Genomic DNA, 19,377 nt, shown 5'->3' with positions numbered 1-19,377 from the left:
TAGCACTTGTTCTTACAAAGCTAAAATGTTTGATCCTCTTCACCCATCAGTTTCAATCTTTTGTGAACTTCGTCTTGCTGTATTTTGGCAGCATCTCGAACTCTCTTCTGACCAGCCGCAGTTGGTGTTGGCTTTTCATTCGGATTAGTTTGCCATATGACAGTTTTCTTTGTTGAAGGAATCCTCAGATTTTGTGGTTAGCAACATTGTCAGGCCCTAAAGAGCCTCTGCTACCACCCGCTTTGCTCATGTTTACAAATTTGAATCAACTGAAAACCTGAAACGAAACAATATTAAAATAAATCACGAATATGATGGCTAAAACACATCATTACAGAGCCGCTACTTTAAAAAATGGTGGAAGGGTTGCTCTGAGGAGTTATTTTCTGTCTATATAAGACTACTCATCACCAAAATGAAGTATATAGGCCTCATGGTTCCTGAAATATTGCATCATCACTGCAGCACATCTGCCATTTTTAAAAATGTTGTCCAGGAAAAATCGGCCCAGCTTAGCATTGTCTACCCAAGCTAAATTACTTCTATACTGATACAAAAATACAAATCAAAAAATGAAAATCTCTGGACAGCAAGTATTTTTTTACAGAGGTATGTCAAGGGGCCAGGACTATTCTGGGTATGTTCATATTTCGTTTTTCAAGTATGAGTCTAAAACAATGCTTTCATAGAATGGTGTTAAACTTTGTGGCCTGTTTTCATCTATGCACCATTGTGAAATGTAACACTTCAGAGCATATGTTCATTTGTTCATATCCTCCTCCCTTTTCCCTAGTCCCACTCCACTTTTTCTTTGTGTTTGGAAGAGAAAGGGGAATGGAAAAGGATTTGGCCAGGTTGCTCTGTTGCTGACAGTGGAAGATAATGAACTTGGATCTAGTGCCAGCCTTTCATGCTAAACCAAATTGGATGCACATTATCTCCCTCTGCCTCGGTGCAATGATTTGAAAAATTTGAGGCACTTAGCCTTTTCTAATGTTATTATTTACTCAATCTGATAGAGACTTGTAGTCGCAGATTCCTTACCTTTGAATATCCCCAGGCATCAGACTGGATCTGGAAGATTTTTGAGCAGTACCCCTGCACCCTGGTAGGTGCTGTAATTCAACTCCGATAAGTGATATACCAGTATAGGCGACACAGTGGCACAATGACGCCAGTTCTTTCCTTTCCATGCCACATGGCGCTGATTGGATTGCTCTACCCCTCAGTCACTTTTTGACTGGCCTTTTTGGCAACTTTTTTTTTTGAGATTTCATCTCCTGGTGTGTGGATGTCTGCCAATTTCAAACCATGTGGGGTCTGTAATACGCAAATGTTGGTGACAGACCCCCCACTTGGTGTGTTTGTGGTGCCTGGAACAGTGATACCACTCCAAGGTGTGTGAGGACTGTTGTGCCATGCACCAAAGGCACTGATGGAGCGACCCCTCAAGCGTCTTGCCATTTGACGTCTGTCAGCACCTTGACGCTCAAGGTCTTGTTCATGCGGCCGGCCCCTGGACCGTTACTGGAGCCACTCCTGATGTTCTCTTTCACACTAGAAGTCATTGGGGAAGTTGGGGAAGCCCCACAAGCACAATAAGTTGAAGGATTTCAAACACTCGTTGGTTTCTCTGCATCTGTCAAGGTCATCCAGCAAGGGAGCATCGGCCCTTTAGGGGCCTGATTCTGGGTCCATTCGGCATATCTCTGATTTTTCCCAGAGAGATCCCCACCCAGTTGAAAGAGTTTTATGAGGCCATGTGCCTCACCTTTCTGTGGCCCAGACCCTCTGGAGCGCCTTTGACCCCATGTGTGCTGGAGGGGCCCCTATTGGGACTGTGCCAGTGATCCACCCTCTGAGACATTCGGGCCCAAGGATCCAGCGCTGGAGCCACAGGCAAGACTGAGACCTTCCTCAGTGCCTGCTCCAGTGCAAACGTCCCTAGGCGGTGCCATCCTCGTCGTCATTCCTGACTCTGGCACATAGCCGGATAGGAGTCATCCCACACCGCGTCTGGCACCAACTGAGGAATTTCTTCCCTAAGCGGAGCCAGTACTTTATTTGATGAATAGGCCTGGTGAGGGAGATGTGTGGGAGGGGTATATGGGCCCTTATGGAGATGACCCCGTTGAGGAGAACAACTGGTATGAGGAACTGGGTGAGGCCAGTGAGTTGGACACCTCAACTGACACTGACCTTGATTCCCCTCCTACTGTGGCTACAGAGGAGGGAGCTTCTTTTGCAATGGTGGTGCGCAAGGCTGCTGAGGTCCTGGACCTTAACCTGCCCTCTGTGGTAGTCAAGACTAACATGTTGACTGAGGTGCTTTAGCTGGGAGGCCCCCTTATAACCCTCACTCCTATTCATTGAAGCCCTTACGGACATCCTACACGGGACCGGGCCAGTGGAACCGCAATCAGGTCAGTGGCAGACTCCTCTCCGGTTCCCAACCAGATCAAAGTGGTGACACATGCACCACTCCTGGACTCGAGTGGCCATTTCAGAGAGGTGGATAACAGAGGACTCCGGTCTCTGGTGTAGTCCAAGCTTCACATAAACCCATTGGAGCCTTTTGTCCTTCGATCAAGAGAATACTGGTGCAGGTTTTTATGGACAATATCACTGCCATGTGGTACTGCAACAAACTGTGTGGGGTGGTGTCATGGACCCTGTGCCTAGAAGCTCTGCCTCTGGAAATGGCTGGAACGTCAAGGCATTTTCCTATCTGTGCAACATGTGGCATGGTCACTGAAAGCCAGACTGGTCTTACTCAATCGAAGTTGCCGAGCGGATGAAGAATGACGTCTCCACCCAGAGGAGGTGGAGATGCAAGTTCTCTTTCAGCAGCGGGGAGAGCCTTGGTTCGATTTGTTCGCTACTGCAGGTAACGCACAGTGTCAGCATTTCTGTGTGCTGGAGTTTCAAAGGCAATTCTCGCTCAAAGGTGCTTTTTGTCTCCGACCTCCTGTACACCTTTCTGCTAATACCACTCCTGCCAGAACAATCAGGTCAGTGGCAGACACCCCTCTCTTCCCCAACCAGATCAAAGTGGTGACACATGCACCACTCCTGGACTGGGGTGTCCATTTCAGAGAGGTGGAGAACAGAGTACTCTGGTCTCTGGTGTAGTCCGAGCTTCACATAAACCCATTGGAACCTTTCTTCCTTCGATCAAGAAAATACTGGTGCAGGTTTTCATGGACAATATCACTGCCATGTGGTACTGCAACAAACTGTGTGGGGTGGTGTCATGGACCCTGTGTCTAGAAGCTCTGTCCTTCTAGAAATGGCTGGAACGTCAAAGCATTTTCCTATTGGTGCAACATGTGGCATGGTCACTGAATGCCAGAGCGGCCTAACTCAATCGAAGTTGCCGAGCGGATGACGAATGACGTCTCCACCCAGAGGAGGTGGAGATGCAAGTTCTCTTTCAGCAGCGGGGAGAGCCTTGGTTAGATTTGTTCGCTACTGCAGGGAACGCACAGTGTCAGCATTTCTGTGTGCTGGAGTTTCAAAGGCAATTCTCGCTCAGAAACGCTTTTTGTCTCCGGCCTCCTGTACACCTTTCTGCTAATACCACTCCTGCCAGAGTTTTCAAGGAAGTCAGGAACAACAGTGCTCAAGTCATTTGTGTTGCTCCAGATTGGGCACAGAGAGTTCTATGTCCTAAGCTGTTGAGCATGATCGGCACTCCAGTCCTCTTCAGGAGAATCTTCTGTCGCAGCAAAAGGGCAGGGTTCTCCACCCAAGGAAGCACAACTTCCACCTACATGCTTGGAGATTGAGCGGCAACAGTTGACAGCTTTCGACCTTACTCGCAAAGTCTGTGATGTTATTCTGGCAGCCAGGCCTCCCTCCACCAAGTCCGTATACGCCTGCTGTTGGGAGAAATGAGTGTGATAGTGTGCTTCCCACAATGTTGACTCCCCTATCTCCACTGCTCTCACAAATTGTCATGTCTACATTGTTTTTGGCTCAGCAGGGCTCTGCTTTGGGCACATTTAAAGGTTACCTGTCTGCCATCTCTGCATTCTTCCGGTTGCTGGATCAACCTTCTCTTACAGTCAGCTGTTGTGGATAGGTTCCTAAATGGTGTGCAACATATCTTCCTACCTTTACCCCACCATCATGCCACAGTGGGACCTCAACCTGGTCCTCGTCTTTCACATGTGTGCACCATTTGAAACTCACTTGTCCCATTGGGCTACTGACCATCAAAACCATCCTTTTAGTGGTCATAACATCATCCAGGAGAGGCAGCGAACTCCAAGCACTCTGCACATTCTCCTGATACCACCTGTTACCCAGACAAGCTGTTTCTCAGGAAATGTCTCCTTCCTTCCAAAGGTTGTAACTCCATTCCATGTAAGCCAGAACATCACTCTGCCTACTTTCTTTGCGCCACGTCATGCCTCTAAAAAAAAGAGGAGAGACTCTACTGCCTGGACCCAAAAGAAAGCATTGTCGTTCTGCCGTGACCACACAAGAGTTCCAAGTCAACCATCAATGTTGGGGAAAGAAAAAGGAAAGCTGCAGAAAAGAGAACCATCTCATGAGGATTGTCCTGTGCATTAAAATCTGGTACGCGTTGGCCAAGAAATAGTCCCCTGAGGGTTTGTGGGCTCACCCTACCAGAGTTAAGGCTGCAACCAGTCAGCGTGCAGCGTTCCTCTCCTGGACATCTGTCAGGCAGCAATGTGGACATCACTGCGCATGTTCACAAAACACTACTGTTTGGACATTCAGGTCTGTCATGAAAGGCCACTTCACCCATTTTGTCGGGCAGGTTATTTTGGTTTAATAGTTTGCAGCCCCACCTCTGAGGTTTTGCTTGGTTATCTATTCAAAGGTAAGGAATCTGCGTCTAGAAGTCTCTATCAGATGAACAAGGTACTTACCTTTGGTAATACCTTATCTGGTAGAGACTATCTAGCCACAGATTCCTTACAGATCCTCCCCGCTCTGCGAACCGGTTCAAGTGTAAGGACAGCCTTTTTTAGGGCCTTAGTCTTTTCCACACCAGTGGTCAGTTCTAATTGTGGCTCGTGCTTCTGGCATTGAAAGTCATGAAAGTAACTGATGTCAGTGCACTGAGGTGGCGCCTATATAGGTGCCGCACACGTCACTTCCAGTGCAGATAACGCAGGCGCAGAGCTGGAGGGCCACGCAGAGGTACTGCTTGAAAAATCTTCCGGATCCAGTCTGACGCCTGGGGATATGCAAAGGTAAGGAATATGCGGCTAGATAGTCTTTACCAGATGAGGTACTACCGAAAGGAAGTAACTTGTTCTTATTATGCACTGTAGAAATAAGACATTTACATTTTGTTACTGATGATTGTCATTTTTACAAATTATATTGCTATGATGAAAAGAGAATGAAATACCTGACCTCCTTGTGCAGCTTTCTGTGGTGAGGGTTCGAGCATGTGTCTTTCACACTTCTGTCATTGCCAAATAGGCAGAGGTCACAAGTGTACCCCTGGCAAAACTAAAATCTTGATGCCTCACCAAAAGACAAACCAACACAGTTGCCTGCTGTATTCAAAGCACACAGTTTGGCAGCTGCATTAATTAGTGTTTGTTACATGACACAGGACTCTAACATGCAATTTTGATTTTCACTTGGATGAAACATTATGTATATTTTGTTTTGGTGCATGATGTCATATTTGGAGAGCTCTTAAGTTTTCCCAGTATAAAGTCAGAACCTGAACCATAGGGGTTCCCCTCATCTCACCATGCTTAACTATGTCAGCAAGACTGCTTCCCATTGCCTCCTTCTTTATTGTGCTGACCCCTGCGTATACAACACCTCATTCATTTCTTCACTGTTTTATCGCACAGGTGCTCTTTGGATTACTGACTGATGCTGAGAGTCCATACGCAAGCCGCAATTCCACTTTCAGCTCCCAGGAGCCTCACAACATCCTGCCGTTAGCATCCAGTCAGATTCGGTGAGACGCTTCCCCTTGTTAAATGCTCCCTGCAGCAAAGGCAAAATCCTTGCTCTTGACACACGCAGTTGTTGCACCGCTACATTTCCACTAATGCCTAATATAACCTTTTTTCTCCCTAAAACTATTTTAGGTTTGGGCTCCTTCCACTGAGTATGTCCAGCTCTCGAAAGGCTAAATACACGGCTGGACTCTCACAGGGCCCTCAGAGACAGGTGGGTAGAATAACGTGCAGTGTTAAATTTCATAGAAGTCTTTTATTCTTTAGACAGTTGTGAAAATGTATTGTCAATCCCTGCTTCCACACATTTGTAAATCTGTGCCTACCTCTTGTTACATTTTATGGTAGGTGTAATGCACATCTGCCAGTGGTATGGCTCATATCACCGTAGTATGTTTGAATGTGGACTGCAACATAGTTCTGGGTTTTATGTGCACTGAAGTCTGATTTGTGGTGGATGATGTTTCCTAGTTGTTAGAAGTAGGTTGTGGATGTCCACCCATAAAGGTCTATTGGCTTTGAAATGTGTTATGTAGCAAATAAATCTTGTCTACTTCCTTTGTTAGTTTTTTTTTATAAGAAACTGATCAGACGTAAGACATCCAACATACCTTTTTATAGTGAGCTTCTAGGCTCAGACGTGTATCTCTTATCATTGGCTTGTCACCATAACTGATTCAGGCCTACTGTATTGAGCTTATGCTTTTCCACAAGGCTGCCATCAGGCATGCAGTCATAAAATTACAACTCTTTACAAAGTTACAGTTGGCAAAGCAAAGTATTCTGTCTCCTGAGAAGACCTATCAAGGATTCTCACAGGGTCAAATATTCTATACCCGATGTAAAGAACACCAAAACCCTTGCCTACTACAGTAACCAGTGAAGTTCCATGTATCAAAATACCTGTCTGTAGGCTTGAATACAGAGTAATAATAATCCACCCTAAAATGCCTACTGACTTTAACATACAGTTTTCCTACTCAATGTGTCAGGCCTACTGCCTTTATCGTAATTTTTTATAATAAATGCTCAGGCCATAACCTTTATCATTAGCTTGTCACTGTACTCCACTCCGACCTACTGTGCGGGGCATAATCTTTCCTACAGGACAACACTATCATCAGGTGTATCACAGTAAAATTACAAATATGTACAAAAATTCCAGAGCCCAGTAAGGATATAGCATGATAACAGTTCACTATTAGAGACTTTTGGGCTTAAACAAATGCTTTTCACAGTAAGTAAGTTAGCCCTATTGTCTTGTCATAACTTTTCATAAAACACAGACCTATGGAATCTGACATACATTTTGCTGGTGCACCAATTAGACCCACAGGTGGTGGTGTTGGCTTGTCACTGTAGCCATTTCGGGCCTACTGTAGTGATCAAAAGATTTTCCACAAGAGGACCATCACAGGCATAGTCTAAAAATTGCTAATTACTAAGAATTTTAAATTGCTAATTTAAACAAAATTAACAGTGCAAATCGAAATATTGTCTCCCAAGAGGGCTTAACAAGGATTCACGTAGTGAAAGCCTTCTGTATTCAATGCTTGTCAGAGGAGACAGCCAACACCAAATCCCTTGCCTAGTCTTGTAATCTAGGTGATTCCATGCATCAAAATACCTGATTACAAGCTTTAACACAGTGGAACAATCCATCTTTAAAAGCCTATAACCCCTATTACCTTTAATACATGTTTTTCACAATAGGTAAGTCAGGCCTACACACTTTGACATGTTGTTTCATAACAAACAGATAAAACCTATAGAGTCTGTCATAACATTTCCCAATGAACCTATAGGGCGTAAAGTCTTTGCTATTAGCTTGACAACATAACCACAACAGGCCTATTTACAGAGAAACATCAATACAGTTATACAATTACAAATATGTAGAAAATACAGTTTGAAAACAATGCACAAGCCCCCTATATGGGGCCTGACAAAAATCACCACAGTAAAAATTGTGTTTGTCAGAGAAGGTGGCTAACACCAAAACCCTTGCCTCAATGGCATTTGTAACAAAATACCTATCTATAGCTTGTAACACAATATAATGACCTACCGTTAAAGGTATACTTGTTTTAGCAAATGCCTATCAAATAAACAATTTTTATTTTATTGCCTTTGTCATAAATGATCATAATAAGCAGATCCGATCTGTAACATCAAAATAACGTTTCCCAGTGCATCAGTCAGGTCTATAGCTTGTCACTGAAACCAGCTCTGGTCTGCTGATTTAAGTGTAAATTTCCCACAAAGGTAACCATCAGGCACACAGTCCTAAAATCACAAAGGTGTAACAAAAACTTATTTTGTTGGCTAAGCACAATTCTGTCTTACTAAGCGAGCCTAGCAAGTTATAAGAAATCTCACAGAACAAATCTTCTACACCCTTGGATAACAAAACTCTTGACTACTACAGTAATCTGTGATATTACATGTAACACAATCCTCCTCTTCTGGCTTTTGTACAGAGTAATATTGAGCCACCCCTAAATGGAATTACATTAACATATGCTTTTCACAACAAACACATCAGATCTACTGCCTGTATTGTAAGATTTCATAGTAAACAAATCAGCCTTATGCCCATAATCATTGGCTTGCCACAATAACCAGGTCTGCCGTATTGAGTGTCAGCATTGCCAAAAGCCAAAAAGTGCATACAAGCACTCTTTTCAGTGTCCGCGCACAAATTCAGCACAATCAAATTCTGTACTCAGGGGGACCAACATATAGGTGGATCCTATCCCTTCTTCCAGTAGTACCATGAAAGCTCATTTGTTTGTTGATCATATAAGGTCTGGCCGTAGCTGTGCTGTCAAATCAGGCCTAAAAAGGGATGAAACTGCTTGAGCCAAGGTTACTTTGTGTGTGATAACTGCATTGGAAAACATTATGTTCCACATTTTAGCACATCAACACCATTATAGAAAGGGTACAACCATATGCAAGGGCCCTGTTGGCCCTTACCTATAGCACAATCTAAACTGAACTGCCCCTTGCACAGTGCCCTGCTTGTAGAGGCTTCTCTCCGGAAGATGCACATCTTTGCCTACTCATAATTGTACTATTGTCTCCTGAACCCAAGTATTTATCAGAATTTATTTCCAAATAACACCAGAGGCTTCGACAGCCACCTACAGCAAATCAACTCAATGTAGAGAACCCAGTGTGTGTGAGCTGTATTGGACACAAGGGTCGCAAGAGCTACCATTGGCAGAGAGGTTTTCTTTCTACCAGATATGCTTGCATTCAAACCAGTCCTTGACACACAGAACATTTAATCCCATCTTTAACAATGTAATTGTGCATTTTCATAATGTCTCCTGCATCTGCACAAGAGCTCTGCTAGAGTGCCTTGAGGATTAGTAGTGCCAGACATTGAGGTCATTAGGCGCCAGTCTGACGTTAACACCCACAGCTCTTTTTCTTTAGTTACGCAACATGAAGAACGTGTACCTTTCCAGAAAACCTTTTTATTCATTGAGAAGTAATAGATTCCTTCCTTACATGACCAAGAGGTTCACATAGATATATATACCTGACAATCTAGGGAAACTAACCTCAAAGACAGAAAGTGTATTTACTCACTATGGGTATAGAGACGGTCGAGCTAGCCCTCAAGTCCTTCCAGACATCAAACAGTTTTGCTTGCACAAAAACATGCACTACCTTAGTAAAGCCAGAGGACCAAACATCAGGAAACTTTCAAACTAAGCCCAGTTTTGCACTACTTTCTGTCTCACGGTCTGGCACAGGACCACAAGTTCTCTTGTAGGGGATTTTCATATATATTCATAAGCACTGAATAGTCCCACCCACTTATGGGGACCCCTGAGCACTTCTTCAAAATTGCTTCTTAAGTTGAAGTTTTCGCCTTTCTTCGGCAAGGCATGTAAAGTCACTTAAGAAAAGGACAGGTAATGCAGCCTGTGTACCTAGGCTACACTGGCTGAGCTCTTCATGTCAAATCAAAGAAAGGGTCAGCACATCATAATTTGAGAGTAATTTGTTCACAGAATGAATCTTCCTCACAAACCCCTTTTGCATGATAGAAATGAAGGAAAGGAGGACAGAGTAGCCTCGTAGGCTGCCATTATATGGCTGGAAAAAAAACTGTGCCATTAAGAACTCAGAGACCACCAGTATCCCACCATGCACTGCTGGTGGCAGTTGCTTCAGTTCTTTTTTTCAGGCTCCTGCTGACAGGACTATGGAGCATTGAGCTCAACCATTTTTTTTTTTTTTTTCAGAAAACTTCACTTCTGAGTTTCAATGACAATTCTTTTACCTGATGTCTTTGGTCTTCCCCCACCTTTTTCTGCCATTTTCTGCCATGAATCTGTGTTTTTTTATTATTAAAAAAACAACAAAAACACATTTTGACTAGTGCCCAGACTGTGGGAGGAAAAAGGCCAAGACTGATCCTGATAGAGTGTATATTCTCTGTCTTCCAGATACCCACATACCCATTCCTGCAAAATTTGTAAGAACTTTTCCAGGTTCACCAAACTTGATAGGGAGAAGATTCGCCTTCAAGGTATGGAGGAGCAGCTGAAGTCCAATCTACAGGTGAGACCTCCGGGCAAGTAGAGGCACAGCCCTCTACCAGAACTCTGTCATTGGCCTCGGGAGGGCTCTCCAGTCAAAAAAAGCCTGAAAAATGTCGTCGGTCCCATTCGGCGTTGAGAGCGTCAAAGTCGAGAAGAGGTGCAGTGCCGACCTGTTCAATCTCTCCATGGGAATAAGATCGATGGCAGCACCGTCATCGCACCGAAGAGCATTAACGTCGAGGAGCTTATTGACGGCGACGCTCCCTCACCACTCGCCGTCGAGGTCCTTATTGACGTCAACACATCATGGCCATTCGACAGCAAGATCAAGATTGTGATCAGGCGGCATCTCGACATCAGTCAAGACAGGCTTCGACGTTGAAATTGATCACCTTCAGAAAGTAGGTCAGCATCAAGAGAGCGAGGAAGGTTGAAGTCGATCACCATTTCTGACTCTTCACGAAAACAGGAAGTCCCAAAAGCGTAGAAGAATCTACAGTTAACAAGACTCTGACTATTCGCGCACCTAGTCTCTGTCAAGGGAGGCGCCAGCTGACCGTCCTCCAGTGCCATCTACGTTTCCTGCTCAACCAATTCTTCCACCTCCTACAGCACCAGGACCTAGAACACCTTCTCCTATTCCACCTCCACCACCGTTTTCTGGAAGCCCCCGATAGTGGTCTTTCTCAAGACATCGTTCAAGGCGCCACTCCAGGCACTGTCACCGGAGTTCAAGGCGTTCCCCTTCAACATCAAGACACCATAGATATTGTCACAGAAGTTCCCAATCCAGGCACTCCCCTCATAATTCCTCCTCAAGTATGGAGCTATATTCAGACTCTCACAGATTCTCCACCTCAGCACATCTCACCAGTGTGTGACATTTCAACTTTCCAAGAAGTATTAGCACGAGGTCCAATGTCTATGCCTACTCCAACAACATCGGTCACTTTCGAGACATTGCTGCAGAAGTGAGCTTCACGTCCTTTGCTACCATTGTTTCCAGGTCTCTTAGTGCCAGCAATGGACCTCTTCCTAACTCCATCATCAATCAGGCTTGTACCATCAAGGCTCCAGAAGAAGTATCATCCTACAGATCAGGCCTTCCTACACACAGACCCAACTCCAGACTCTGTGGTAGTGGCCGTGAGAAAGCAACATGCCACAACCCCTACATCCACAGTTCCACCGAACAAAGAGAGCCGAAAGGACTCTGTTGGGTGAAAAGTCTGCAATACTGCAGCAACCACGATGAAGACCGCAAGCTCCACTGCCTTATTAGGCAGATATGACAGAGCCCTCTGGGAATCACTACTGACTAGCTCCCCTGAGATCAAAGGGAGGACTTTAATGAGATTCTCGGTGAAGAATTAATGGTATCCAACCAAATCATTAGTGCAGCTAAAGATATTCCTGGCTCAGGCTTACCTTATCTCTCTGAAACCTGAATCTCAACAACTAATACTCAATTTGCCATTCTTGGGTACTACTCTCATCGGTTCTCAGACAAATGACGAAATGGCGCAGTGGAAAGCAGAGCTAGAGACATTAAAAGTTGTCAGTTTAGAGAAACCAAAAGAGACTAGAAAAACTTTCAGGCCTTTCCCAAGCCATTTCTCTTCACAGAGGATTCAAAACCCTCATTGGTATCAGGGTCGGCAACAGTCGGGTACACAGTCCCAGCAGTACCAACGATCATACCAGCCCTACGGGAGGAGGCAAGCTAGAGGAAGATCAAACCAACAATCTCCTCATAGAAGCAACCAGCCCACAGGATCAAAACCCAGAATCATCTCTTCTCCCTCTTCTGTTCTCTGGAGGGGGAAGCATCTGACATTACCTGGAAGACTGGCAAAACATCACGCAAGATGCCTGGGTGATGAATATTGTTTGCAATGGATATTGTCTCAGATTCACCAGTCTGCACCGTCCATCCATCCTAAGCCTTCCAGAGTCAACATCCCACAATTACAAGCAGAGGTAGACATTTTGTTATAGAAGCAGGTGGTGGAGCATGTTCCTCCTCATCAACGGGGAACAGGGATTTACTCTAGGTACTTTCACGTCAACAAGAAATACAGGAACAAATTCAGAAGCCATTCTTGATCTCATACTGGACAACAAGTGGATTCGGCGAGAAAAATTCTGGATGCTGTCATTACACCAAATCTACTCTTGGTTACATCAAGGGGATTGGCTCTGCTCCATCAACCTTCAAGACCCATACTTTCACATACCAATAGCCAGAAAGCATTGGAAATTGTTGAGGTTCGTAGTAGGGTGCAACCATTATCAGTACCAAGTGCTTCTATTTGGCCTAAGGTCAGCAACCTTCTCCAAATGTATGGCATTAGTTGCTGCCCACCTCCGAAAACACAAAGTATTCGTCTATCCATATCTAGAAGATTGGCTAATCAAGACGTCTATGTTTGAAAAGGCTCAACTAGACTGCAATTGGAGTTACGATCTCCTTCGAAGCTAGCCCTTCAGATCAACCATGGAAAATCAAGCTCCATCCCAGTACAAATGATACAATACTTAGGGCCTTCCATCAACACCCTCAAGTGTGTGTCCTTCAGAATACAGATGCTTACCAATCCTTCGGAAATGTCAAGCTATCATGAAAACCTCTCATCCAACCGTGAGAGCAGTATCCTCGCTCCTCGGCTCAATGGCCTCCTGCATATTTCTTACATCAAATGCCCGTCTTCACACAAGATCATTTCAGGAATTCCTCGAGGACCAGTGGGACCAACAGACAAGCAATTGGTATGACCGGATTCAGCTTTCCCATTAAGCGAAACTGTCATGGAAATGGTGGCACTCTCCAACCAATATCCTACGAGGAACACCATTCCATCAGGACATTCCTCTTCAAACGATAGTCACAGATGCCTCTCTCCTAGAATGTGGAGCCCATATGGACCACCTACAAATTCAGGGCAAATGTTAACAGAGAGAGTCAACATATCACATCAATCTCTGCTAGAGCTGCGCGCAGTTCACGTAGCGCTGAAAGCATTCCTTCCATTGTTCACCTCCAACTCCCTGCTTGTTCAGACAGACAATACAACAACTATGTGCTACCTCAACAAACAGGGAGGGACAAGGTCCAGGCCCTTGTCTCATGAAGCTCAGACAATCTAGAGATGGCTTCTGGCCAGGGTTAAGGCGAGCAAAAACCCAAGCCGATTCTCCCAGCAGACTCATCCATGAAAACCATGAGTGGGTCTCAAACGATGATGTCGTTCAAGACATCTTTTAGCGGTGGGGAACTCTGGCCATCGATTTGTTCGCCACTACAGAAAACACCAAATGCCAAAACTTTGCATCAAGGTACTTCCAACCAGGGGCCCTGGGGAATGCCCTATGGATCAATTGTTCCAGCAGATTCCTCTACGCTTTTCCACCAACTCCCGTAATTCCCGCAGTCCTCATCAAGCTATTCCAGGCAAGAGCCAAGATGATACTCGTAGCTCGGGATCGGCCACGTCAGTGATGGTTCACTGACCTCCTTCACCAGTCCTTCAATACACATCTCCGGCTGCAATGCAGACTGGATCTATTAACAGAATTCGGAGGTCAGATGGTGCATCCCAATCTCTCCTCTTTGAGTTTGGCAGCATGGCTCCTGAGCTACTACAATATGCTCACCTGAATCTTCCACAAGACTGAATAGACATTGTTAAAGAAGCAAAGCTGCCTTTCACAGGAGCTGCATATGTCTTCAAATGGAAAAGATTGTGCATAAGGTGTTCATCGAAAAACAAAGACCTTACCGTCTGCCAGGAAGATGTTATACTTCAATACTTAATCCATTTGGCACAATCTGGCTTGCAGTTCTCTTCTATAAAAGTCCCATCTGGCAACTCTTGCTGCATACAGAAAATGTCCTTCACAAACCTTTTTTTTTTTCAGAATCCCTGTCATCAAGGATTTCTTAGAGGGTTTTGAAAAAGTCTTTCCTCCCATTAGGCACCCTTCTTCTCTATGGAAGTTAAAGACAGTTCTTTCAGGCCTTATGAGGGACCCTTTTGAGCCGATACATAAAGCCTCTTTCCAACATTTATCTTGGAAAACCGCTTTCCTAGTGGCCACTGCATCTGCCCTCGGAGTGAGTGAAATCCAGGCACTCTATTCAAATGAACCATACACAGTATTTCATTCCAAAAAAGTAGTCATGAGGTCTCACCCCAAATTCTTCCCGAAAGGTGGTTTCGGATTTCCACATTAACCAAACAATCTCCTTGCCTAAATTTTTTCAGAATCCATCTACTCCAGCGGAAAGATCAATCCATTTCTGGATGTAAAACTAGTTCCCAGGTTCTATCTTGACAAGACACTAACCACCCGCAAATCTGACCAATTGTTTATCAATTGTGGTCCTATACGCACAGGCTTCGCTACCTTAAAGCAATCCATCTCGCGATGGATAGTCTCAGGTATTCTATTCTGCTATCAAAAAGCTAACAAAACACTCCCTACTAGCCCAAAAGCACACACTAACAAAGGGAAAGCTTTGCTGCACAATATTCCTATTCCATAAATTTGCAATGCAGCAACCTGGAAATCAGTTCACACATTCACTAAACATTACTGCCTAGACTCTGACACTAGAACAGACGCTCGAGTGGGTCAGGCTTCCCTCAGGAACCTATTTGCTTACATTTTGTCCAGTTGATACTCTGTCACTTCCCCAGCTTTCTGTAGGGATGGACTTGCTATTCTATTCAGTGCTTATGACTATACATGGAAATCCCCTACTAGAGAAGGAACAGTTTCTCACCTGTAACTCCAGTTCTCTCGTAAGGGAAATTCTATGTTAAGTCATAAGCAACCCTCCCTCCTCCGAGGCAGAATAGACAATTATCGAAATACACTGTGAGTCTAGCGTCGCCTTCAAAAAGAACTAAAGCAACTGCCACCAGCTGTGTATGATGGGACACCTGTGGTCTCTGAGTTCTCAAAGGCACAGGCTCTTTTACCCACATGGCAGCCTATGAGGCTACTTTGTCCTCATTTCCTTCATCTGTCACGCAAAAGAGGTTTGTGGGGGGGATTCATTCTGTGAACAAATTACTCCCAAATTATAATGTGCTGACCCTTTCTTTGATTCAAGATAAGAGCTCCACCAGTGTAGCTTAGGTACATAGGCTACATTATCTGTCCTTTTCTTAAGTGACTTTACAGGCCTTCCCGAAGAAAGGCGAAAACTTCCACTTAAGAAAATATTTTTTCAGGGGTCCCCGCACATATTCAGTGCTTATGACTTATCATGGAAATTCACATACAAGATAACTGGAGCTACAGGTAAGATACTGTTCCTTTCCCATCTTCTTTAGGCTGCCACCAGTTCTAAAGAGGAGCCAGAGGAAGCCCTGTTGCTGTTTGTCTTCCTTTATGAAATGGGTGCACCACATCAGCAAAGGAATACAATCGGAGGATCATCTCAAGATTATCACTTTTGCTCCTATGACTACCTTGGCAGAGAGGACATGCTGGACATGAAGGTGAATAACAAAAATGCAGTTAGCTCCCATTGTAGTTGTTCTGCCTGATGATCACTGGCCCTTGTCTCGGTGTAAGCCTTTTAGTTGCTATTCCTTTGCCACTGCCCAATACTTTCTGCCTGGTGTGCCATACAGAGAAGCCAAATGAACTCTGCTAAATGCTGCACAATGGAAACAGCCACACTTAGCTTGTGTTCTTTCACAGCTGCTGCTAAAGTGAACAGAGATCTAGCATTCAGCTGGTCTCTGAATGCCTGGATACATTTAATCAACATGAACATGAAATCTAACTCTAATTTTATAATCCAACTTTGTATAGATTACAATTTTCTACTGGATGCTTCTTGATTCAGCCTGCAGATGAGTCACACCAGGATCCATGATTGTTCAAACTATGATTCTTTTGTCTGATTCTGGAGATACTAGACTTATGATGTTCACGGATCCACTTCCCTTTCTAATGGATAGCCATGTCTTTATGTGGTATTTCAGCCACAATCAGCATAGTGTATGATATTGCTATTACTAGTTTGAAGTTACCCTTAAAACAAGGGCTAGTCCAGTACTAGGGAAGGCACATTAAATTTTTCGACCTGTCAAATAGAGCACGTGATAGCAGTCCCAGTACTGGCAGTGCTACTTGACCAGCAACAGCAAGGTTTTAGATGATGCAGGTGCTCAGGGATGTGGGGGGACATAACCTTTTCACCTTGTGATTGGGGACTGAGAATAATCTAGTTACACTCCATTTTTATGACTATTTGGATGTACGCTTTATCATGTATTCTGTGATGTAAGACAAAGAATGGGCAATAAAAAGCAGACCTCATTTTGCCATCAAAGTCCATCTCACTGAGGTCCCTCTATATGCCTCCCCTATGCTAAAGCCTCTGGTAGCAAGCATAGGTATTGGGCTACAGGATAACACTTGCTTATTTTAGTTTGAGAGCAACAAACAGACATGTATTGCCCAAATTCTGTCTATATTTTAGTATCTCTTAGATTTAACTATACTTCTAAGGTGTTTAGTGAGGTGGTATACCTTTTTTAAAATAATAGTCTTTACAGGTCATTGGTGTTTGTGCTATAAAGTATGCCTTACCCTTCACACCTCTTCTTAGCAGCTAGACAGCTACTCAACCCAGGAGAGTTAATGCAGATAAGGAAAATGGTACCCAGAGAGAATGTCTGCCTAGAAGCACACAGATTGCTAAAATAAAAAAATTAAAAGATTACAACTCTGGTCTTTTTCCCTATTGCCAGCAACTTAACCTCTAAATTACATTTCCATCGCCTATGTACATGGTTTTCACTGTGCACTAGTTGAGCCCACACATCATACAGACTGCAAGCTAAAGGGAAGGTACAAATGATATTAATGAAAACTTATCAAGCAACATTTTTGTTCCTTTGAATGATTTCTGTAGTCTGGCCAAGGCCTACTGAAGGTTTCTCAACTTCTCTCAACCTGTTGAGTTAAATGGATGCACACTGGCAGGCCATTGTGCGTCCATTAAAATTAATTGATTGAGAGTTTCAAATACCTTGATTAGGCACATCTGTGACCTGCAAGTTGTTTTTAAGTGTTTGTTAACCAAGGTAAGTTCTTGAAAGGTTCTCATATGTGTAAGTAGCTATCCAGTTGTTCAACTTTGTATTTTGTTGATTCAGTTCCAGTTGTTTCAGTGACGTCTCATCGCACACATCTTGGAGATGTCCTAACTGGGTATTTTATTTTAATTGTTATGTGTGGAGTGTGTGCTTGCTCTAAATTAAAGCATTTGGGGTTTTTGGTCCCCTGTATAACCGCTTTGGGAGCCAGCAGTGCTATTTTTTATTTATTTTTTTAATATTGAAGGGGTGACCCTGCCCTGAATCCTGAAGCCTTTGCTTGAGCTTTTTGAGTGAAATACAGGTCCCTAAAATGCAAAATAATAAAACCAGGTTTGACATAGTGCATGTAAGTTACTTTAGCCTGGCGCTTCCTTGTGAATTTGAATTAAAATTACAGCCCTGTCTAAAAGTACAAATAGGAAAGTGTTGGATTGTTGCTAAAGAATGTATGTCGGAACCACGCCTGCCGGAACAACGCATGCCTGAACAACGAGGTTGGAACAACGACCTCGTTACCACTAATGCCTTTACCACGAATGCCTTAACAACGATTTTTTGTTGTAAAGGCATTCCTGGTAAATGCATTAGTGATAGGCATGCATTTGTTCAAGCATGCGTCTCCCCTGCCCCCCCACCCCTAAAAATTACTGCGACCCCCCTCAGCCCCCCTAAAACCACACCAACCCCCCACCCTTGCCCCTAAAACTACCCCAACCCCCACCTCCTCCCTAAAATTACCACAACCCCCACCCAACCCCCAAAACCTAAAACAACCCCAACCCCACCCCTAAAACTACTGAGCCCCCCACCCCTGTCCCTAAAACTAAGACCCCAACCCCCCACCACCGCCCCCTGCCCCTAAAACTAAAAAGACCCGACCCCTCCCACCCCGCCCCTAAAACTAAAACCCCAACCCCCCACCCGCCCCTAAAACCAAAAATGCCCGACCCCCCCCCACCCCGCCCCTAATACCCCACCCCCCCCGCCCCCACCCCTAAAACTAAAAATACCCCAACCCCCCACACACCCCGCCCCTAAAACTAAAACCCCAACCCCCCGCCCCACTTACCTGACTCATCGCGTCGTCCTCCACAGCGGACTACCTTGTTTGTGCCTTAACCACGCATGTGCGTTGTTCAGCACATGCGTGGGGAAGGCACAAAACAACGAAGTCGTGGTTAAGGAAAGCGTAGTTCCGCTTTCGTTGCCCACGACTTTGTTGCTCCGGAGTCGGCCTTCAGGGCGTTTCCTGTTACTAAAATGCCAAATTGTGCTAACGGATGCAAATTCTTGCTCGCCACCTAACTTTGGTGAGGCACGTGTGAAAAACTCCACCATGCAGTCGTGGGCGGAGTTATGCCTAAACTCCATGCTCCAATCTAAGTGTGGACTGGGCAAAACTCGCTGGTGGAGTGGAATCTTTTGCCCACCACTACTATTAATTTCTGGGGACGTTTTTGTCTTGGCAGGTGAAGTGAGTCAATAATAGATTTCCTAATGATCATTTAGGTATGCAATCACCACCTGCTCCCAAAATACCCCTTTGAAAAAAATCTACAAGAGGGAATCAGAAAAAATATATTTTGCAATGTGCTCCGAACTTGAACGTTTCTACCTCAACAGTGTTGTGACCTCTAGTCACATAAAATTCCTAGCTAGCCAATACTACAAAATGACTCTCAGGAATGAGGCACGATCTGCTTGTGGCAGGCAGCATATAATTTGTACCCT

The 19,377-nt window shown here is 44.5% G+C and overlaps 1 protein-coding gene across 4 annotated transcripts in view; it reads left to right on the top strand.

Moving 5' to 3' along the window:
* COG1 (component of oligomeric golgi complex 1) overlaps positions 1 to 19,377 on the top strand; it is a 132,687-nt gene that overhangs the window by 112,490 nt on the left and 820 nt on the right. For 3 of the 4 annotated variants that reach the window (XM_069199822.1, XM_069199823.1, XM_069199820.1), the window contains 2 exons: positions 5,850 to 5,959; positions 6,093 to 6,174. In XM_069199822.1, coding sequence (XP_069055923.1) covers positions 5,850 to 5,959; positions 6,093 to 6,174 — 192 coding nt within the window. Of the gene's footprint in view, positions 1 to 5,849; positions 5,960 to 6,092; positions 6,175 to 17,703; positions 17,759 to 19,377 lie in introns of all 4 variants that reach the window. The other variant, XM_069199821.1, reaches the window with a different exon arrangement.

Source organism: Pleurodeles waltl, chromosome 7, assembly GCF_031143425.1.
Source record: "Pleurodeles waltl isolate 20211129_DDA chromosome 7, aPleWal1.hap1.20221129, whole genome shotgun sequence".
In the NCBI taxonomy this organism is placed as follows: domain Eukaryota; kingdom Metazoa; phylum Chordata; class Amphibia; order Caudata; family Salamandridae; genus Pleurodeles; species Pleurodeles waltl.
The sequence above is the reverse complement of the archived record's forward strand: the minus strand, read 5'-3'. Positions and strand labels throughout refer to the sequence as shown.